Genomic DNA, 23,239 nt, shown 5'->3' with positions numbered 1-23,239 from the left:
GGCACGGTGAGGGGCCGGGCGTCACGGAGCCCCGGCTCGTCATGGCGGGGCGCCGGGCGCTGTGGAGCTATTCCGTGCAGGTCGTGGCGCTGCCCTCAGCGGCGGGCTGGTCAGGTGGAACGCCGCAGCCGTTTAACAGCTCCTACCGGAGACCTACAGAGCCGCCGCCGTGGAAGGGGTGGAGCGGCACCATGGAGGAGGAGGAGAAGGGGGACGAGACTCTTCAGGGGCGGCAGCAGCAGGCTTGGAGGTGAGCAGCGCTCCAGCGGCAGCAGCGCTCTGGGGCCGGGGGCGTCTCTGCCCCCGCGCCTTCCTGTGAGCAGGGGGCAAGCCGAGCGGCGGCTCCCGCCCCGTGCCCGTCCGGAGGGCAGGCACTGCCCGGGCTGCCGCCGTCAGAGCTCGGCTGGCGGCTGGAGGAGCGGAACACCTGCTCCGAGCTCGGCAGTGGCTCTCCAGACACACACGGTAGCGGGGCCCCGCCGGTGAATGTGGGGGGAGCGGGCTGAGCCGCTGCGGGAGCGGTGGGGCCGGTGAGTGCGGGGGGACCGGGCTGAGCCGCTGCGGGAGCGGGGAAGAGCGGGCGCGGGCACCCGCTTGGAAAAGTTCGTGGATGGGCGGGCGAGGTGCGTGGGGCAGGCGAGCCCGGCTCCCGACCGGGGAAAGCGGCACAGCCCGGCTGCCCACGGAGCTCGGCGTGTGGGGCCGGGGAGAGCGGCACAGCCCGGCTGCCCGCGGAGCTCGGCTCCCCGCCGGGGAGAAGCGGCACAGCCCGGCTGCCCACGGAGCTCGGCTCCCGGCCGGGGAGAAGCGGCGCAGCCTGGCTGCCCACGGAGCTCGGCTCCCGGCCGGGGAGAGCGGCACAGCCTGGCTGCCCACGGAGCTCGGTGTGTGGGGCAGGGGAGAGCGGCACAGCCCGGCTGCCCGCGGAACTCGGCGTGTTTCCCTGCCCCGCTCCCTGCCTGCCGCCCCGGTTGGGCACAGAGCCTGACGGGCTCCAAAACCAGCTGCGACCGGGGGATCCTTTCGCACCGGCGAAAGAAACCCTGCAAGGAATAAAGTCCTGCTTTCGCTCCCAGCGCAAGGCTTTCGTTTCTGTCAATTGACAGTAAAACATGCTGCAGCAGCGCTGGGAAAGAAACAAGTTATATAATCGCAAAAAAAAAAAAAAATCAATCCGCTTCATAGTGTCGGCGGCTTGGAGAATGTTTTCTTTTGAAGAGGAGGCACGAACTGATGTTTCTGTTCGCATTGTATAGCGCGAAGCGGAGGATGTTAAGGAGGTCATTTAATGTAATTAGTGCAGTCAAATAATCTCAATGATCGTCAATTATCTCTAGCCAGCAAGGGCTTGGGGAAAGTGTTTGTTGACTGCATGCAGTAAAATTAATGAACCTATGCAGAAATGTTTTTTCTGGTGACGGCTGATTTCTTCCATTTGCTAAATGGTGATTATGTAGCAAGTTTTTAGTTGTAAAGGCAAGTACTATTTGTACTTAAGTATTTTTTTCTTTCATTCTCAAACTGCCTCGACTAAAAGGGCATCAAAATTAAAGACAATAACAGGAAAATCACTTCCGTTTTCTTGCAAAAAAACCTTTGAAAAGAGTATTTTTTTTATTCATAGTAGCAGCTATATCAGTTAAGAGAGTAGGAAGCTTATCTTACTTTGTAGGAAGTACTTCCTTACATTTTGAGGAAGACAAGAATATTATTCTTATTAATTCAAGAGTTATTGCAACAGTGGCTTTCAAAATACCCCAAATTATCTCAAAGTGAAATGCCTATTATAAAAAACAATGGGAATTTTTAGTACCTGGAGGTTGGAAAGCCCTGTTTGATTCAGTTATGGATGATGGAGAGTTGTTTTTGGGAGAGGAAGGAAGTAAGGGGTGACAGTGAAACTGTTCAAATATAAATAACAGTTATTCAGCTTCTGCTTGGCTTCAAATCAAAAGAGATGTGAAGCCTTTTTAAGAGGAAGCAATCCACTGTTATAATTTTATTCACTTGCATTATCTAAGTAGATTTGAGGAATAACCAGGTGAAAAATGCTATTTCATCAGCCTTTATAAGCTCAAGATTGAACCAAAACTGTTAATTCTTCATTCAGAAATAGCTTTTAAGTTCTTTTCAGCAAAAAGGAAGGCAATTATTTTGTCTGCAATGAGAAAAACAGAAATACTGCTATATTAATTAGTGTCTTTATATGAACACCTGCAGTGAAATTAGTTTTGCTTTTTGTCACATCTATGAATCTTTTCCTGATCTCCCTTTAATTTTTTTCAGTCTATTGCCTGAACTTTATAGTTTGCAGTGTGAGCCCTACTTCTAATACATTCAGAGCCAGGACCATGGAAAATCACTTGATTGCCTTGTGCGTGAAGTTTCGAGCAAAAAGGATTTTTCTGTAAACTAAACATTGCACTTAGTTGGAATATTGTTAGAAAATCTAGGAAAGAAGGTATGTGTTGTATACTCTTGGCATGTGACATCTTGGTGTTTAGCAGCTGTGCAAGGAAGGGATGGTTTGGGTTTGAACAGCCTGCAACTGTGCCCAAGCAGATAAACCTGGCAAAGCTGTTCAGGAGAGAGTGCTGGGCATTGCCAGCTGACACTGTGAAACCACTGCTGCCATCATACCCCTGCTGTGGAAAGCAAAGTTTCATAAGAGGTGTGAGTGAAAAATTGGGTGTTAAAGAATCTCTGCCAAGAGTTACTTCTTCTGTAAGACCTGTAACTGTGCTTGGAGCTGGAAGTGCTACTGCCTGCTGAGTAAGGCTTATGATATGACAACAGGTTTTATGGCTTAAAATACTTGGGAATATTTTTGTCGTGCTTTGGACTGGTTTTTGTAGGAAGGTTTCATTCAACTGTTTCTGATAAGAATGTGGCAGTAGCAAGGTGTTTGTGTGTCTGTTCAGATGTGTTCACATGAAACACTTTGTCTCCTTAAAACACCTGTGTATTTAGGATGGTGCCTTGAAAATGAGTAGAAGGCTCAGATGTTTGTGTTGGAAGGATGCCTTGACTCTCTCATAAGAAGAAAAACCCAAACCACACAACTTCTAGCATTAACACTTCTGTTGTTGACTTACAAGCAAAGCACTTTGCATTTTGTTTAGGGTGTGTTTAGGGTGTGTTTCAGTTAAAGAACTATAAGGGTGTTGTGTTGGATGTGGTTTCTGGCTTTCTGGTATCAAGTTTGGATGTTCAAAACTTTTGTAATTTGGAAAGGCTGGTGCCCTTTTGGCTTAACTAATTTTAAAATTGGCCTTTGAACAGGTGCATTGAAGAAAAGCATCTATTTCAATTAAAAAAAATAAATTTCACTTCCTTATCTTACCCAACCTGGTAATTATTCAATTGGATTTCAATAAATTTGAATTCAAATGTTATAAATAGTTCTGTAAAATCCATATATGTATGGGGTGTATGTAAATATATAGAGGGAGAGAAAGAATGTTGTTAGGACAAGCAAAAGTTGATTTTATATTGAAAATCAAGAACAGAAGGAATTTAGGGAAGTATTTTCACGTTGCAGAGAAATTACACTGGACCAAATGTACCTGGATCTTGAACTGAAAAGAGGGAATCAAAACAGACAAGCCTTTAAATATGAATATAAACAAAATTTTATGACTGTCTATTAACTTAAAAATAAAATGGAGTTCTTGGGTATTGCTGCACTTCCTGGACAACTGAGCTTTTATAGAGTTGTAAAGGATTATTCTTGGTGTGAGTCTAGAGGAAGTTTGCATAGGTGTTGGTTCCTTTCTGGCACAGGGAGACAAGGAAAAAGAAAATTAAAAGGCTTAGTAAATGAGGTGGAGATAGCAATTGCACACATAAAAATTCTGGAGTTCATGGTAAATGAACTTTAGATCCTGCTTTGCCATGTGGATCCCATGCAGCAAAGCTTGAACATGATTTCTGTTTGTTTTTATGGAAACAGTTCTTCCATTGCCTCTCTAAGCACATGCTGCAAAGGACATCAGTTTTCTCCCCCAGCATGTTGAAGTGGAGCCTTAATTTCATTCCATGTAATAGCATTTGGGTTTAGTCATATCTAATTGACATTAAGATGTTAGATGGAAAACCTTTGCCCTTAGGATGGAGCGTGAGCTTGTAATATTTTAAAACTTTTTTTTTAGTTAAGAAAAACATATGCTAACAGCTTCAATGGCATCATAACTTAAAATGCAAACTCCAAGATGCAGAGGCTGTTAACACACAGGAGTGGCTAAAGTGTTTTTAAATGCTCAACTTCAAAGTTTGACAACCTTTTCTAACAGTAAACCCCATCCTGGCAAGGTGTGCCTCTGTCATTACCTGGAGTCACATCAGTGACCAGCTGAAACTCATGAACAGAAATAGTTACAGTTTGCAGAAATAGTTACACCAGTGCAGCTGCTGCCAGAACGTTAGAGCTGGGCTCTGGATCCCAGAGCTGGCTTGCTACAACTTTCATGTTTGCTCTTTTGGAAAAGCTTTATTGAAATCTAAGTATGAAGGGCCATCCATGGAGATTGTAGTTGCTGTTGGAATGCACAACCTACCTGTACAGCTGTGTGCATATGCCATCTACAGTTATTTTGCTGTTGATTTAAAAATTGTCTGCACCTGATTTGTGACCTGGGTATTGTCTTGTGTGCCATAACACAGCTGTAATGCACAAACCCTGCTCCTGTGTGTCAGCCTCAGCCCTGCAGAGCAGGTAAGAAAACTTTGATTCCATCTCTTGTTCTTTCAACATCCTTCCCTATAAATTAACTAGTCTTATGAAACTGGTTGTTTAGGGAGAGCAAAGGAAAGCAATTTCCTTTCTGGTGTAGGGAGATTTGACTCCAGCTTCCCTTTGGTGACTGCTTCAGCAATAGCACAGAATTACACTGCTCTTGTGCTTAATCATAATGATAGTCTAGGCTGCTCTTTCAGATGTGATGGCCACAAGCCAACTCTTGGCTTCTTTTATTCAAGACTGCAGTAAAAGATGAGGGTAGAGAGGAAAAGAATTTATTTTAAAGGCCTGTAACACTAAAGAAATGGACTCTTGGGTCTGTCATCTCTGTTCTGCTGCACGTCCCCTGTGGACAGCTGCTGTCATATCAGGGATCACAACCTAACTAAACTGGGTATAAATGTGACAAAAATCTTCTCTCATATTATCTACAGATCATAGACATGTTTGGGGACTACAGAATGCTCACAGGGACAGTCAGCTGGGGCACCTGGAAACAAAGGGAAAATAGTTCTGCATTGTCCCAGATCCAGGGTCTTTATTCAGCTGACACAGTGCCTGCAGCTGGTCAGATTTAACTCAGCCTTTAGAAATTATTGGCTCCAGGGACTCCTGATGGGCCTGACTCTAAAGCCTATTTGAATTTGCATCCAGAGGCATGTAAAGGTGTAGCTGATAGGCATGAATAACTTTCTGTTGGTTTAGTTCCCCTAATGAATGCCAGCAAAATAGAGGTGGAATGTGCAGTAATGGGAGTGGGCTGCCCTGTGGGTGGTAGGTAGCTGTTGAATGTGCTTGGTTATAATATGGAACGTTACTGTCTAAGGAGGTAAATGGAGAGAGGCAGCATCATCAGTGCTAAGTGTAAATGAAACCTTGAAGAGAATAGATTGAAAATGAAAGGGTAGGAGGAATTGTTGAACCTAACTTGGTGGTATGTGTAACTGAGCCACACAGTGAATTCTAAATAGAGGGTATTTAATTAATTATTTTTTCTAGGCCAGTGCTGGCATAAGTAGTTTTTGTTTACAGCAATATATTCCTGTTCTCACCCTTCCCTGTCCTAACCAGTTTGTTGGTATAAACACTTGCATGCTTGCTCCATGATGCAGGTGTAAATTAAGTGCTTCTCTAGGGATGGGAAGGTAAGAAGTGACTATCAGCTAGATTGGTTTCTTAAACAAGTTCACCATGTGGACAAAAGTATTTGTTTTGGCAAGCTCAGGTGAGCAGTGAGGACAGAAATGGATTGGCTCATGGTAGTAGCTGCTTAAGTAATACAGCTGCTAAAGACTAAGCCTAACAACAGATGTCTGTGGGTAGATGTCTCAACTTTTTTTATTTGTAATCTTATTTTTCTCTATGATGTCTAAATAAAACTTTGCTTTGTTTTACTGTTGATCCTCAAAGCTAGATAAGAATGATAACGGGCTTATTCTCATTCCATGAGGCTGTTTATGGAGAGAGCTATTCCTTTTTCTGTTATCAACTCTTTTATTAATCTTTCTTGAATAGTACACGAGGACAGTGTAGAATCAGGATACTTAGAGATATGTTGAATGAAAATTTTGACAGCACTTTTTGTTACTAAGGATTTTTAATGTGATTCAAACAATAGAAGTATTCACAGATCAGCTAATGCAAGCTTGAAGGATCTTTGTGTGAAATCCTAATAACAAGAGCATTTGGAATAATTGCTGGTGCAACTGCTGTGCAGTGCTAAAAAATAGGTATAGTGAAAGAAAACTTCAAGATGTGTAGGAGTATACAGTTCACAGAAAGCTCAGGTTCTTGTTCTGGTGAGTCTACAATGGTAAGATGGAACAACTTGAAGTACTGCACAATAAAAGTTTAAATGCATTCAGAATTTTCCAGTCTCAAACTGTTCATTAATTAAAGCAGCCAATTTCAGAGCTGAAGGGAAAATGAAAGCAGAGCCAAAACTTAGCTGGCAGGCATTTGATAGTAAAGCTTGTGGGAGCCAATTACTTACATGGTCCCTAGAGTTTGCAAATACCTTTCCTTCTAACTGAAGCAATTTTTTGTTTTATTTCAAGCCAAAATGCTTGGGTTTTTGCAGTCATTAAAATATGTATAATGAAAGAAAACTTCAGAGTTGTGTAGCTGTATATGGAGAAAGTTCAGTTTCTTGTTTTGGTAAGGCTGCAGTGGTGTGAGTTTGCTGGGAATTATGTGCTGTCTCTCCTAGGTGATCATTAGTGCAGCCTAGTTCTGGATGCAGTTTACACAGAGAGACAGTAATTAAAAATGAACCAAACCCTTTACTTCAAAAAAAGCAGAGAAATTCAAGGTATTTGTGAGGCTATGGAATGTTTACCAGGCAATTGTCAAGTTTTGGGGAAGTTGTTGTGTTCTGGTAAACCATAGCCTGATAGTAATTCTTAAACTGTCAGGCCTGTGGATCTGTTACACAAGGACCACATTTCTGTGTACAAATGAGGGGTAAGTGTTTTGGCTTGATGCTTTGTAGCATGTTGTGCATGGCTCTCGGATTAGTAGGGGAACTACATCCCTTGCATTTATGGAGCAGCAGATCTTAGCAGAGACTGGGTGGACAAGGTGAAGACAAGAGATTTTATGGCTATGTTCATGTAATTTGTTTAAAAGACCATTTAAAAAGAAAAACTATAATGGCAGAGTGCTTCTTGTAATGTTGTTGTATCCTTATTTTGAAACAGAGCATTAAAATATTTAGCTAAATTTTTGTTATTTTCCTAAATAAACACAAGGCTCAAAGCCAAAATATTTGTATCCAAGTCTTCAGTTATATAAGCAATGCTAAAAGAAACCATTTACCCAAAACCTGTTGTCCTAAGGGCCATATCCTGTTGTAAGCCAGTTTAGTGGGATGTCAGACATGGATCTTCCATGCCATGTCTTGCCAGATCTGCAACTTCGCTCTTCCTTTGTGGATTATGAGGGATGCCTCAGTATTTGATGTTGGAAAACCTGATCTGTGAGCTCAGCATTTTGATTCATGTTAACCTTTGTCTTATTCATCAGCCTGTTCTGTGTTCTTTCCCTCTGTCTAGAACACCTTCTGGCTTCGTGGATTTGGATGACCAATGGTCTTCTTTAGGAGTTTGTATGTTCTTGGTTCATTTCCTCTCCTGAATTCAGTTGAAAGAGCAAAGCACCTCTGAGGACAGAGAGAGAGGGGGTGATTGCCTTGTGTCTGTCCTGAGCCCCTCTTACAAATATTGTCAATGCACTTGCCCTCAGCTGGGGTAAGTTGCCTCATCCTGAAGGATGGGTTCCATTTGCCAGGAAAGCTGTTAAATGGTTTTAAGTAGAATAGTAGTTCTTCTTTATGTTTAAAAGTATAAAAATATTTTATGTAGAACTTTATATAACAATAAACATTCACCAGGGATGTGATCCCTTCCCTCTGTCCCTCCTAAGTGAACAGAACTCTGTATTTCTATAGCTCATAATTTTTGCTGCCATTCAAGTAGTTTTTCAAGTGCCAAACTATTATTTTTGGGTAGGAAGAATTTAGGAAAGCTGGCAGAAAAACCAACTGATTTCTGATTGGGTTTTTTCTAGTATTTAATATATACCTGCTAAATCTCCTTATCTGTAGAGGCTTTCTTTTGCAAAAGCATAAGAATCTCCTTGGGCTTATAATTGGTTGGGTTTTATTTTAAGCTAATGATTTCTGGCTTTCAAGAAATTATCATCTTGCTCTTCCATATAAGAAAATTATGTCATGAATATTGTAGGGTATATTTAATAAATTTAAGTGGAACAGAAACTATCTGGCAAGACTGATACTTCAAAGGAACCTACAGTTCATCAGGAATATTTTAACTGATTGTAAATCTGTCCCCTTCTTATGCATGTAAAAGGTTTAAAGTATTCTGTGAGCACTGAGGTCTTTTATCCCTTCAGTTGCTTATGGAATACTAATGAAAGTAATGTATGTGCATCATGTGGAAAATATGTTGGCAGACAGAGAGATACCTGCAGTGCCTTCAATGCTTTGGCATTGTCTCTGTTTAATCAGCACAGTCGATCCCTGCTTCCCTTAGGGGTTTATACTTTCAGCAAAAGATCAAAGGTTTATATGAAAGTTTAAGCAAAAGTAAAATTCACCTATTTTAGAGATGAATGAATAGATAAAGAGAAGCTTAAAAATAAAACTTTAGGCACCCTAGTCTCTAATATAAAATGTCTTGTAGGAGCAATAATTATGGTAGTTATATACACTTTAAAAATCAGATGTCTGAGATGTTAAGAGAATCATTTCCTGGAATTAAGTACCTATCTGATTAAACTTTTGTGATCTGTTTTCATGCTGCTTTCTAAAAGAGTAGCTCTTTTATGCTGTGTCTGTGCTTTGCTAAATTAATAAACTGACTTGGCATTGAAAATGCTCTTTGAGGAATGTAAAAGACAACCCAAACCCAACTCTTAAGTTGAAGTAACAGTTAAAATATTCAGTGCCATTTTTTGGGTATTCTGTCTGCCTTTCTGTGGCACTGATTCCTTGTGTTACCATTTACATCTGCTTAAAATCCTATAGAGCAAATTGAGTGTTTCATTGAAGGCTGATTCTGGGAAATGTTTAGTGGAATAGAGGAAAAAAGGCCTGGAAATAGCAACAGTTAAATTGAAACTGATGCAGATATGGTATCCTAATGCTAAACAGGAAATATGTTAGTGGAGTGCTTTCAGTAAAACTGCAGGGAAACAGGAGTACAAAGCAATTACATAAAATAAGATTGTGACCAGGGGTAAAAAAAAATTCTATCAGCCATGTTTTCTGAATGCTGTTCATGCTTTTTTATTAGAAATGAATTTTGATGTGTTAGTGTTTTATCTCTACTGCATAGCACAATAATGGTTATTTTGTTAGGAAAATTTCACAATATTTATCAATTGTCATATTATTTGCAGCTGATACCATACTTAGTGTTTCGTCATCAGCTGCTGCTGAAATAGCAGAAATGGGCTCTGCATTTGAAGCTGGAGCATCATCACCAGATGCATTGGGTTCAGTTTGCTGACACATATGTGTAATATCTTAGCTGAAATGGTGCAGTGAACAATATATTTAATTTTCTCTGTGACTGAGCTTATGGGGGCAGAGTGAGTTATGAGATTTCTAGGAAAAGTGTGAGCTTCAGTTCTGTTCTCTGACAATGTTGTTGCAGGGACTGCCTTGCCTACATCAGCCCAGTGCTCCTGAGTGTACAGCTGGAATCTGAGTATTTGAGTTAGTGAAACATTAGGGAGGACAAAACTGTCCATCTACTAGATGTGGTGGAGAATTTTCCACAGGATGAACTTCACAATTTGTTATTAAAAACTATTCCTGCACCTAGCTGTAACTAGTGCTGTCTGTTTATTACTAGTTGTCTTCCAGTTTTAATTAGGTAGAATTTGTAAATGCCAGAAAGTTATGCACTCATTAAAACAGTAACCATTTTTTTAAGCTAACAGAGCAGTGTATTTACTTTCAACATTTCAGTTGAAAGTAAACATAGCAATTGTAGTATTTAGATTCAATTGAATTGCTTTGACAACTTCTGAAATAAAATAGGGATATTTGGTTTTTCTGCCTTGGGTAGAATTCAATTATATTTGTAAAGTCTGCAGCACCCAAGTTCAGTTTGGAATAAGATACTCTGACTACTGAGTTGTAGTTTTCTAAGAAATGTACCAGAATCATGACTTCATAGAAATAAGTTTTTCTCAGTTATTTTCTCACTTTTCTATATTTCACAATGGCATTAAGAGCGAATGTTGCAGCTGTGATTTAAAATATTTCAATTTCCTGTGGCCTTTCACCAGTCAGTTCAGTTCAATGTGTATCAAAATTGTATTTGAAACAGTTATTTACCTTGATTATAATAAACTTCTTGTTTGCTTTAGACAAAATATGAAACAGTACCAAATATCTTTTGTGTTCTGAGTTTCCTGCATGTGTGTTGGTGTAAGTGTTAGTAATGCCGCACAAGACTGTAGTTTTTACTACAAAACCAAGGCATTATATAGGCAAATCCTAAGGTTCCAGTGCCTCTTGCACAGACTTGCAGGATTGTGTTACATCAGGCACCAAATGTCATAAGTTTCAGGAGGAATGACTATTCTTCCAAAATGTAAATTAAGGAACCCTTCCCCCTCACTTTTGCAGTTGGTAGATAATAGTGTTAGTATCTGAAACTGTGCATTCCAGGGAGTAAAATTCAGCCTGAACTACAAAGAGCTCTCATGTCTGCTTGTCACAGCATGTTTTGGAAGTCTTTTGTGTAACAGTGACTGTTTTAAAAGCATATTTTGTTGATTTAAAAAATCCAGTAGATCATAAAACAGGAAAGGCGGGCTTGTTCCTAATGTGTGTGAGAACACTCAGTCTTATGAATGCTTATGCTAGACCAAGAAAATATTGATTAATTTAAAATTTGATTTAGCTCTCCTGAAAAAGGCATGGATAAGAACACAGATGAGGAGCAGCCTTCAACTTCCTGTAACCAGTACCCCAAGGAAGCAGTGAAGAGACGGCAGAACTCGGGTCGAGGTTCCGGGGGCAGTGATCTTTCCAGAACCTTCAGGAAAAGCTTCAGGCTGGACTACAGATTAGAAGAGGATGTCACTAAATCAAAGAGGGGCAAAGATGGGAGATTTGTCAACCCGTGGCCAACATGGAAATCACCAACCTTACCCAACATTTTGAAATGGTCCTTCATGGAAAAAAATAACAGCAATGTGCCACGCTCAAAGCAGGTGAATGCTTCCACGTTTTACTTTTGTGATTAAGACTGCTTTTACCTCTGCTCTAATCAATAAAATAGCACAGTTTCTAACTTAATACTCATTAGACATCTTCTGGAGACTTTTCTAAGTCTTACTTTTCTGATTTTATTGACATTTTATTCTTTTCAAAAGGTAGGTTAATACTTTCTACCTCTTTAATTTTTATCTCCTTGGCAGTTCCACATGCTTTAATTTATACAGCTCAGTTTATATTTATAAAAACAAAAAAAAATTGACCCCCTCAGTCATAAACTAGTTACAGCCATTCCTTTTTAATAGGTGTTGCCTTATGAAGCATACTATTAACTTAATTTGTGTTGCATGAAATAGCTTATTTCATGACATACCCAATTTTTAAAATTTTGCCTTTTTTTCTAGATGGCAATTTAATACGTATGTTGCATCTCTTGCATGAAAATGTCATAGTTTCTGTCACCTACTTATGAAAATACTTACAAATTTGGTTTTTTATGTTTCAGTACACCAGGAGAAAAAATTGCATGTGTTAAAACTAACCTGAGCAAGTATTTGTACTGAAACACTTGTACAGTGCCAGTTTACTGGGCAACACTGTTATTTGTTGGTGGTGAAATGCTTTTGTCAGGTAAAGAAGGAGACAGGAGAAGCTTCTTTCCCATGAAGAGTAATGGGTACTGGAAAGCCATGGGTTATCTTTATGGGCACAGGAGGTATGAAGATGACTGGGTTTTGACAGAATTACTTCTCAGGGCATTTCTGATGTTGACTGTATTCAGAAAAGCTGTGCTGAAGGGTGCACAACCAAGGACACTATTTGTTAACAAGCAGGTGTTAATAATGCTTTTAAGCATGCAGGAAGGTATGCACAAGCTATAAATCTCACAGCCAGTATCTAGCAAAGAGCTTTCCATTTTGTCTTACCTGAACTACCTGTGAAGGAAGGAATTCTATCAGTTTTATGGGCAGGAAAGCCACGTTAGGCATTAATGCATGATGGTTTGGGGATGTTTAAGGAACAAATAAATTGGCTGTAATATAATAATAATTAAATTGACTTAGAAGAACAGCAAACTTGTGTCAGTCTTGAGATCCTGTCCAACAAATTTGGTGTCTTCCTTGTGGTGACAATGGTGGCATCAGTGTGTACAGCTTTCTAGACAGTGTGCTGCCCACATTCCATGAAATGCACACCTGGAAGTTTTCAGTTGCCTTTGACTGCTGCCCTCCTTGGTTTGTGTAGAACAGGCTTCATGTCTTCCCAGTGCCAGTGAGAAACCTGGGCAGTGACTGAGGTCCCTTGAAGGCAGTGCTGAGGTGCACTGTGGAGTGCAGAGCTGCAGCACTCCCCTTTAATTTACAGTTTGTCCCTACAATAAAGGATGATCACAAAGAAATCTACAAGGCACCAGTTGAAAAGCCAAAAAGCCATCTCTCTGACCCATCTGGGATTAATCATGGGCCAATTTTAGTTTTTGCATAGGAGATCTTTTAATTAGGTGCCTGCAATTATTCACAAGTTTGGTGAAGTAAACCAGAAACAGAAAAACCCAGATAGGGGTTAATGAAATGCTCTTCTAGAGTCTTCAGCCATTTTGATGCTTGTTTCCACCAGTTTTCTTCCACCCCTACATCAGCCTGTGAAGTGCATCTGAGCTTGTTTAAAATTCAAACTAAGGGCTCCATACTTTATTTATCACTGCTGGATGGCACATCCTCTGAGCCAGATTCCTGCTTCAGTTTCCACACTGAGTGAGCCTGGTGATGCCCTGCTATGCTGGGCAGGTTCAGTTTATCTGTACCAAGTGCTTTGTGTATGTAACAAGGAGCACATTATCCAGGATCTGTGCTTGTTCTTCACTGTGGAAAAGCTATATGTATTATAATCATGCCTACACAACGAGCCTGGATCATCATCCAGAATGCATGCACTTCTTGTATTTTCATTACAGGCTTTATTAGAAACTTTGTTCAGTGCTGTTGGAGGATCTTTCATTATTAGTTGTTGGATCAGCAGTTTAGATTGTTCTCATTTCTGTAAATCCTGTGGTATTCCAGTATGCACTAAGCACCAAAAATCCCAAGCTAATCAGCTAGTCTTACCAAAGCCTGTCATGTGTTTTTTCTTGCTGTGCATTAGGAGGGCACGAAGAAAGGGGAGGGGGAAGGGACATAGCAGGAGGAATTTTTTGTATTACTTGAGTAATGAAGACAAGACAGTATTAAGCACATTTTACTTCTGTTGGTAGCTGATTTGACATAATTGCTGTATTTAAAAAATCTGTTATAATTCTTCTAGTTTTAATATATTTCTGGTTAGTCTGACAGAACAAAATGTATTATAGCCAGATAAAAGTTCCATAAGATACATATTTAATTCATTATATTGCTTTATCCTGTTGTGTGAGTTTTAAGTATTTCATGTGAAGTATGCTGTTAATAGAATTTGTGTTTTAGTTTGAAATCTTATGAGTTGAGTATTTCTTATTGCTTTAAGGGGATTTTAGTGTGCTTTTGTAAAATAATAAAAAAAAACCCAACTAAACAACCCCAAACATAAATCATGTGCACTGAGAAGTAATGTTTTGGTGTGATTTACCATGATAGCTCAACAACATGCCTGGTTTGTGCTCTCATCCTCTGAGGAATCATTGCTTGGATCAGAAGCCTGTGTATCAGAAACCTGGAGAGCACAAGCTCTGTACAGGTTACACTGCCTTTGTGGTCTTGGTTTGTCTTGAACTTTTGTTCACAGAATTTCATTTAAATAGGTCAGGACAACTATTGTTTGCACTGTGCTCTTCTCTATCAATCTTCCTGTCTGTGTGACTTTCACAAATGCCTTTTATAGTGATTAGTTCTACCTTTAAATCAACTATTCTAAGTACTTGATGGCATCAATCCCACTGACATCCCTGTAAAGCCTTTATTAATAGTGCAGATGTGTTGTGGCTTTAGGCAGCCAAGTTCCAGTCAGCTGCTTGCTTCCACCCTCCACTGCTTCCTCCCCAGTGGATTGAAAGGGGAAAAATCAAGTGACTTGTGGGTTGAGATAAGGACAGTTCAATAGGTAAAGCAAAAACTGCATGCACAAGCCAACTAAGAAATTTATTCTCTTTGCATGGGCAGGCAGGTGTGAGCCATCCCCAGGAAGGCAGGGCTGCCTGCCTTGTGAGTTACTTGGGAAGATAAACACCATCCACTCTGAGTGTCCCCCACCTCCTCCTCTTACCCCAGATATTACTGCTAGCTGCCATGTCATGTGGTATGGGAGATCTCTGATGGATTGGGGTCAGCTGTCCCAACTGAGTCCCTCCCAGCTTCTTGTGTGTCCCAGTCAGCTGGCTGAGATGCTGTGGAAGCACTGCTCAGCAGTAGCTAAAACACCAGTCTGCTGTCAGCACTGATTTCAGCACAAATCCAAAACATAGTAGGTGCTGCTGGGAAGAAAATTAACTCTACCCCTGATAAAACTTCATAGAATATGTCTGAGTCCCACTTAAGAACTGATTTTTCACATCTGCCAATTGGCCAGTTCCTCATCCATTTAATATTGTTTATTAATATTGCATAATGCTAATTTTATAAACTAATTTGTGCCAAATGTCAGCAAAAATAAGTGAATTAATTTAGTTTTGAGAAAATTCGGAGTCTGACTCTAAAGCCAGCTACTTAAAAAGAACATTTTCCATTAAAAATGTACTAATTGACCTAAATTGCATTATGACAATTCATTAAGTTCCATATCTGAGTTTTATTTCTTTGATGTAATCTGATTTGTTGACTTAACCATATGTAATTTGTTGGTTTGTCCTAATTTCCATTTTTGAGTACTATGTTAGTTTTGTGTATATTTTTTTCAAGTTGAAATATCACAGTATAACACTTCTGTAGTTCAGATTTCTGTGGCCAATGTTGTTCCCATGTACTTAGAATGAAATAGAGATAAGAAAAGGATGGCTTCTTTCTTGGTGAAGCAGCCATTTATCTCAGTCTAAGATTCCTACTTTTCCTGTATGAACTAAGGGGATGAATTGTACTAACCTTATGTTCAGCTTTATAGAAGGTTATCTATTTCTCATTCCTGGAGACAGTAATGAAACTTCTTCAGTAAACATGTCTTGTCCATTAGCTCTCAGAAAAAGCAATTTCATGAATATTTTATTATTTACAGCAGAATTGCAGGGGGATGGAGATGTGCATGCTTTGTTTTTCCCAACATATGCCTTCCAAATCAATAAAATATTGTGGAGAAAGTAACTTCCCTGAAGCTGTCAGGAGTGGTTTAGCAAGGCAGCTCCTGGAATCCTGAACTGTCACAGCATCAGCTGGACTTGTAAAGGAGCACAAGGTCAGCTCTGTATAAACTCACAGATAGTGCTAATCTGTGCTGGGCTGAGAGAATGAGAGCAGCAGCCATGGCAGGCAGAACTTGACTTGGAACCAGAAGTGCTGGGACGTTTGTGATTGTGAGGGAGAGGAGGAGTCTAAAAGCTGCCCTAGCACATGAAAATTCTTCTAAAGCAAAGTGAGGGGTTCAGACCCTAAGTGTTTGGGAGGAGAGCCTTAGCTACATTGTGGCTAAGCTGGAGATGGTCAGGAATTCTGAGAAGACTGTTTGTTTGTTTGTTTTTAATAGGAAAGCTCTTATTTATTACATATAAAACTTCTGCATTAGCACTTTAACCCACCTGCAGTGAAGAGCATAACTCTGGTTCAAAATGAGAGAATGAGTGGTGGTTGGGCAGTGAGTTTCAGTAGGTAATGTGCAGTCATGGCCTCCTTTGTGCCAGCTTGAGGATACTCACAGAGTCAAATTGGAGCCAATCAAAATGAGAGCTGTGTATTTTTTACCTCTGGATTAAGTTCAGTCACATCAGTTTTCTGACCTGTCGTGCTCAAGTAGGGACTGCAAAACTTGTCAAGCTGGAATAAGGGAGGAGGTGGTGGAACCTTTTCATAACCAAGCATATCTATGTACCTTAAGGTTTATTTTAAGTTATTTTGTTTTTTATGAATGTTCCTTATATTCTTCGCAGGGTGGGAAGGCAGAATTGTAATAGCTAACATTAGCCAAGTGAGGTTAACCTTTGTGTGCTACTTCTAGATGTAATGAGGATTGGCAGAGAGAGGGCCTGACAAAAGCTAGCAGAGCTTTAGTGGAGTGTGGCTGGAGAACATGGCATTTTCTTTCCTCTGTGACTTACTTGTGCTAGGACTTAAGAGGATGCATCATTGAGTTGCATAAGCTAAACTTGAGTATTTGTTAAGTAACACTCTGTGTGTGTGTATGTATACATGTTCTTTTTCAGGTGGAGGAGTCCCTTCCTGAGATGCTGTTAGTCTGGGGGCATTGCAGTGAAAGCACTGCAAGGCACTATCAGGTCTCCTGGCCTGATGGGATACTCTCTTTACTCTCTTAGAGAAGTGTAAATGTAGTAAAAACCTAAAATTAAATGAGGAGGAAGTAGCTGGGAAAATGGACATTAAAAAGGCATCTGGTGTGTGCTGCAGTTCTCTGCATAAAAGCATAAACAAAGTACAAAATTTGACTGTATGGCTTTGTGCCTCGTATGCAGTTTTTGTTCCATGGCCAAGAACATTCCGAAATCTCTGATGCATATTGTGTTCTTTTTTGCCAGGAACTCGACAAAGAGCTCCCAGTGTTACAACCTTACTTCGTTCGAACCCCAGAAGATGCTGGGCAGACAGGAGCTGGAATGCGAGTCACGTGGCTGGGACACGCCACCGTTCTGGTGGAAATGGATGAACTCGTGTTTCTCACTGACCCGATCTTCAGCCAGAGAGCTTCCCCCATTCAGCTCCTGGGCCCCAAGCGCTTCCGAGGCCCTCCGTGCACGGTGGCGCAGCTGCCCAGGATAGACGCGGTGCTGATCAGCCACACCCACTACGATCACCTGGACTACAACAGCGTGGCCAGCCTCAACGAGCGCTTCGGGAGCGAGCTGCGCTGGTTCGTGCCCCTGGGGCTCCTGCCCTGGATGCAGAGGTGTGGCTGCGAGAATGTCATCGAACTGGATTGGTGGGAGGAGAACTGTGTCCCTGGTCACGATGCGGTCACTTTTGTCTTCACTCCTTCCCAGCATTGGTGCAAAAGGACTGTGACAGATGATAACAAGGTTCTCTGGGGCAGCTGGTCTGTCTTGGGACCTTGGAACAGGTTTTTCTTCGCAGGAGATACTGGATATTGTTTTGCTTTTGAACAAATAGGTAAAAGGTTTGGACCTTTTGATCTTGCAGCCATCCCCATTGGAGCTTATGAGCCAAGGTAAGAAAATCAGAGTTTGAGCAGTATACGTAAATGAAATGACGTACTCATGACAAAAATACACCCAGAAGTTAAAACTATAGCTGTACTTTTAATAAAGTTTTTGGAGAGTTTTTTCTTCAGACTTAAGGACAGTAAGGATGAATCAGCAGTCATTCTTCCCTTAAAAATGTTGAGTAAAAATCTGGAATTACTCTGTGCCTTTTTTTCTGAAACAGCATCATTTTATCCCGGCCATTCCAGTTTATGTCATTTGCTGCATTTTTCTCTTGCTTCAGTGTTTACCCTGGTTTTGCAACTTATCTGGAGACAAGGATGACTTGCTTATAGAGTGTGAAAAATCTGTTTGCTCAGGAGAGATAACTTTTCTCCTTTTGGAGAAAACATTTAGATGGTACTACTCATATGATGCTGGAAGGAAAGAATGTATGGACTGAGAAAAAAAGATGGGAATCTAAATAGCATGGTAAAAAATTCTGTATCTTTCAAGAATTGCCAAGTTCTCTCTTCTACTTTGCCTATTCCCGTGGGCTATCTCTGAAGCACACACTTTTTGGTGTGCACTGCTAGCACCAAATTTTTTCAGAGATGGATTTCAATTTTTGGCCCTAATGCCTCATATGTCCTTAACCTATTGAAAATAGTGATAAGAAAATATCCTTCAAAAAGAGAGTACAATAAATGAACTGCTGTTTGATGTTATGTTGGTATATGTTAGTTTCCTGATCTTGAGTGTTCTGTATGTTGTCCAGGTGTACAGGCTTATGATTTTTTTTGATTAGGTGAGCACATATTTCTTTTTGTACTTTGCAATGGCAGTAAAGGAGAAATCTTGCACTGGATTAGGTGACACAAAAAAGTGCTTCTTTGTTTTGGTAGGTGGTTTATGAAATACCAGCATGTGGATCCTGAAGAAGCAGTAAGAATCCATATTGATGTTCAAGCAAAGAAGTCTGTAGCAATTCATTGGGGGACCTTTGCTTTAGCAAATGAGGTAAATTGCAACAATAAGCATGAGTTGAGATTTCCAAGGACTAGGCAGTCATTAGTGAAGCTTTGCTTGTGCAGTTTAACCTGCATATCTGTAAATGTAAACTTAAAATGTGAACTTTGTATAAGTGAAAATTGTTACTCTATATACTGCTGTTCAAAGCAATGCTTAGCTTTTCATAGCCAATTACATAAAATATTTCCATGGTTAAGAGAGTACAGAGTTATTGAAACAAATGTGGAGGATTTCTGATATCCAGATGCTGAGGAACATAACAGATGAGGAGACATGCAGTATTTTGCAGTGTTATGCATTATGTTATGCAGTAATAAAAACAAACTGAGTGGTGCATCACTTGGAGATAGTAAGAACTGCATGCCAGTAGGTCAAACAGTATTTATTAATTATATCTGTTTAGCAAATATATACAGTATTTTTAATAGTTGATTCAAAGTTAAAACCAGAAAGGATATGAAAAAATTGAGTTATTCTGAATTTTTGATTTTTTTAAGATGTTTTATTCCCCTCTACACCCCCCCTAAGTCCACAGATCTAATACAAAGGTTACCCAGATACTTTCATAGAAACTGAAAGTGCAGTGAATATGAAGTAGCTACATTTGTTTTGATACTGTCTGGTAGCTGTTTTTCAACTTTGTTTTTGCATCAGTTGCACCACTTTATCTCCTAATTCATTCCTGATAGTGTGATTACCTTATCAAAAGTTGTCCCGTCTAAGCTCGGTCCCTGCTGCTCGTGCAGCTCCGTGGCAGAGCGTGGAGGGAACGCAGGATGCGATGGGTGCATAGAACATTTCCTGTCCGCAGTGTTCCCAATAAACTCTGTTACTATGCCCGCAGTACAAGAGTTCCTGTGTATTTAGGAGCACAAATACAGAGGATTACTCCGTGGCGGTGCCTTTGGGCAATGTAACAAACACACGGCGGTAACGAGGGGGGAGCGTTCGGCCGGGAGCGCGGGGTGCGGAGCGGGCAAAGCGCCGGCTGCTGGCGGCAGCGCTTCCAACGGAGGGATCTATGGCTGCCTTGAGGCACCGAGTGCGGGCTCACAAGTTGAGCCTTGCTACTTACTCTGCAGCTGTAAATCAGCGTTCTTATATTCCAAAAATCTAAAATGAACCCAAACATTTTAACTTGATAAATATCCTTCTCCTCCCCCCGTTTTTTAGAGACTTTTTTCCCTTCAAAAAAATGTTGCAGTGGTATCTTTTCCCTCATATTATTCTCATTTTTTTTCAGTATTACTTGGATCCTCCAGTTAAATTGAATGAAGCTCTTGAAAGATATGGCTTGAAAAAAGATGACTTCTTTATCTTACGCCATGGAGAGTCGCGGAATTTGAATACAAATGACCGCTTTGAAAACTGAAACAGTGTCAGTCCTTGTAAGCCCTGTTTGATTTGAACCAATGGAACAATACTAACAGAATGTACACAATAGATTTTTGAGATTGAATTGGATTTCTAAATGCCAGGTTTCTCAGTTTCAGAACTAAAGCTTGCATACCAATTTCATGACAAACTTTATTAGTTATTTGTTTATAAATTTAGAGAGGTGATCCAAAAGTGATTTATATATTAAGTGTTGTCTGGGAATAACTTGCTCTGATGTACACCACTGATAAAAAATTTATTTTTAAACTCTTCATTTCACCTGCTGCAGCAATAATAACTTCAGCACAGAACATATTCTTAGGATTAATGGCTGACTTGAATTATTCATTGTTAGACTGTCCTCTCCCACTTGTTAGTCTTCAGGTTATGCCCTGTACCTTGATGTACTAGCTTCATACAGCTTCACTGTATGTTTTGTGGGGTGAAGTCTTCCAATACAGCTGTGTTGTTTAAGCACAAGCATGGTAAAATTGTTTCACTCTTCATTTCCATCTATTAATGAACCACAAAAGCTGAATTTTACATCAAAGAAATGTGCCTTTTAAAGAAAGAGAGAATTTAATATTGCATCACGGATGTGTAAAACTAACTGCTGGCCAGAATACCTGCACACTTTTATTGTTTTGTCTATGTTTTTATGTTAGGTCTGAATGTGTCATTTGCAGCACATGAAGTGGAAAAACCTCTTGATGTCGCTTGTCCTTGCATTAACTCAGCCTTTTTCTAAGTACCCTTTTTTTTTTCTCCCCAGTAGAAAATCTTAAGCAAGGGCTGTGGTATTTTTCTAATAGCTTCCCTATAATTTTAAAGTTGAATGAGATTACAACGTTGTTCAGTGTTATAAAACTTGGCCAAATGTGTCTGTATCAAATTGTCTTGCTCATTTACAGAATTAAAGCCTATTGTTGCCAATAAAAAGGGTTGTTATTCTCCTTCATAATTTCACTGGCAAATCGTGTTTTGTTTATGATTTCTTTTGGTCTCTGGGATATGTGGATTGGTTTGGGTGGGTTTTTTTTTTGCTATTGCTGTACATTTTATTTTCATATCCCACAAAGATAAATATATATAAAAAGGACATATTATTTAAAGGCATGAACTTCTGGCAACTAATTACAACCAGTTAATGAGATTTCATAGTAGGAACAACTGAGGTAATCTTTTAACTATAGACAGTTATCAAAACTGGTTTAAAACTATCCTGTTATTCAGTGTTGGGGGTGTTTCAGCTTCAATCACAACTTGAGTGAAACAATGTATATTACCTGTTTGTAATTTTGTGGAGGACACCAAGCTGCAAGAAGTTTTGAGTACTTTGAAGGACAAGTTTAGGATTAAGGTTGTTAAGAAAACAGTGTGGGTTGGTTTTGTTTCCTGTTTGTATAATCATCAATAGGTTATTCTCTAAAATTATGTACTTCAGAAAGAGTGAAACTAAAATACAGAACACCTAGCTAAGCAGCCACAGAGCAGAGATACACTGAATTACATGGATCAGAAACTAAATGTCAGTAATGACATGTTTTGTTTTGGATCTGTTAATTCACACCATTTGTACCTAGAATGCTGACTGTTATGTTCTGCTGGGTGCTGATAAGATTCCACCAAGGGTGTGAGGTAGGTGATAAAAAATGAGACATCTTTGCATAAAGGCACATTGGAAAGTTTTGCATGATTTCAAACATCTCAGCAGCATTGTTCTATGAAGAAAGCATTTAAAAATAGTTCTTTCCAGATCAGAAAAAGAAAACTGAGACAACACTGTAACAAGTTCTTGTGTATTTTTAGAAAAGGTCACATGTTTGTGTCAGGTGTTAAAGCAACGGCTAAGAGATCAACTCTGTCAAAAAAAGATGATACTGGAAAAACTTATTTTTAGTTTGGAGAACACCTAAAGGGACATCTAGACATCTCTGTTGTTGAGCTTAGGAAACCATGTATCAGCTATACCTAGAACAGACTGGTCCTAATGTCTTGTCAGGAGAGGAGAGTGGGTAAATTCTTAGTGTCTGGCATAGTCTTTTCTTAGTCAAATTCAGTAGCAGAAAACATTAAATCTACAAAAAGTTGCAAAACATTAAGTGATTGTAATGTAACTTGCTTATTACAAACTGTACAGTGTTTTAGGAGCAGTGGGAAGGAGAAAAGGAAGTTCACTGTCAATGCAGCAATTGTCAAGTTTCTGACTGGGAGTGATGCCAACTTCTATTTCTGCCTGAACTCTGTTCCTGGTGAGTTAAAACTACCTACGTGGATAAATTAGATATGTGTAGCTTTACCCCTCTATTGATCAGGGCTTGGGTGTGTCACAGTTTCAAGGTCATGTTTTTCTTGCAGTTTTAGCTATTTGCAAAGTGACCTTCTGAAAACAAGTATCTATTGTAGTACAGAAAGAGAAGATAGTAATGTTTTCTAAGAGCAGTGAGTATGCTAAATTAGAAAGATGAAGCACTTGGTAACAGTTTAGGTGATACAGTCCTCTTAAAAATGGAACAAAGTGGAAAACTTTCCTAGCCTTTACATCTGACACTTTTTTTAGTTTCTCTGTAGTGGAAGGTTTTTGGTAGTTTGGTTTTAGAAGTATTTTCCAGTATGTTTTCTGTTCATCAAGGAAACTGTTCAGGTTCTTTTACAGTGATGTTTGTATGGATTCCACTTCATTTTGAAGTAATGCTGGGTTGATGACTAAAACTTTATGGGGGCTAATTCTGCAGAAGCACTCATTCCAGTGATGCTCCAGATGCAGAAGAAAAAAGGAGTAAAGATATCCAAGGAAAGGAAGCCCAAGGACTGCTACAGAATTGGAAGCTTTTGTAAAAATGTGTATGATACTGCTCCTGTAGACTTTTTTAAAATAAGAATGAGAATACTGAATTACAGTTGCAGATAATCCTTGACTCCTAATAAAATACTTTAAAAAATATGTCTGCTTTCCCTAAAGTGACAATTTTAAAGCAATATAAAATCCTTTCAGTTTTTCTTCAAGTGTAGAAACCTTTCACAGTTGTGGTTAATTGCACTGCAGTTTGGCTAAATGGGGTGGATTTACTAA

At 39.9% G+C, this 23,239-nt stretch overlaps 1 protein-coding gene across 3 annotated transcripts; it reads left to right on the top strand.

The window, feature by feature from the left end:
- The first annotated feature begins 32 nt into the window (after positions 1–32).
- Positions 33–21,380, top strand: NAPEPLD (N-acyl phosphatidylethanolamine phospholipase D). 3 transcript variants are annotated; one of them, XM_054276362.1, is made up of 5 exons: positions 33–250; positions 11,176–11,488; positions 17,137–17,783; positions 18,663–18,777; positions 20,033–21,380. In XM_054276362.1, exons 1-5 carry the CDS (start codon positions 42–44, stop codon positions 20,159–20,161), a joined length of 1,413 nt encoding a protein of 470 aa, XP_054132337.1. In that variant the 5' UTR covers positions 33–41; the 3' UTR covers positions 20,162–21,380. The 3 variants fall into 3 exon arrangements, with proteins under 3 accessions (XP_054132337.1, XP_054132356.1, XP_054132346.1); XM_054276381.1 differs by lacking the exon at positions 33–250 and adding an exon at positions 362–465; XM_054276371.1 differs by lacking the exon at positions 33–250 and adding an exon at positions 7,935–7,986.
- The last annotated feature ends 1,859 nt before the right edge of the window (positions 21,381–23,239 follow it).

Source organism: Melozone crissalis, unplaced genomic scaffold (assembly GCF_028551555.1).
Source record: "Melozone crissalis strain CALT ecotype California unplaced genomic scaffold, PUWL_Pcris_2 ptg000004l_1, whole genome shotgun sequence".
Classification (NCBI taxonomy): Eukaryota; Metazoa; Chordata; class Aves; order Passeriformes; family Passerellidae; genus Melozone; species Melozone crissalis.
The sequence above is the reverse complement of the archived record's forward strand: the minus strand, read 5'-3'. Positions and strand labels throughout refer to the sequence as shown.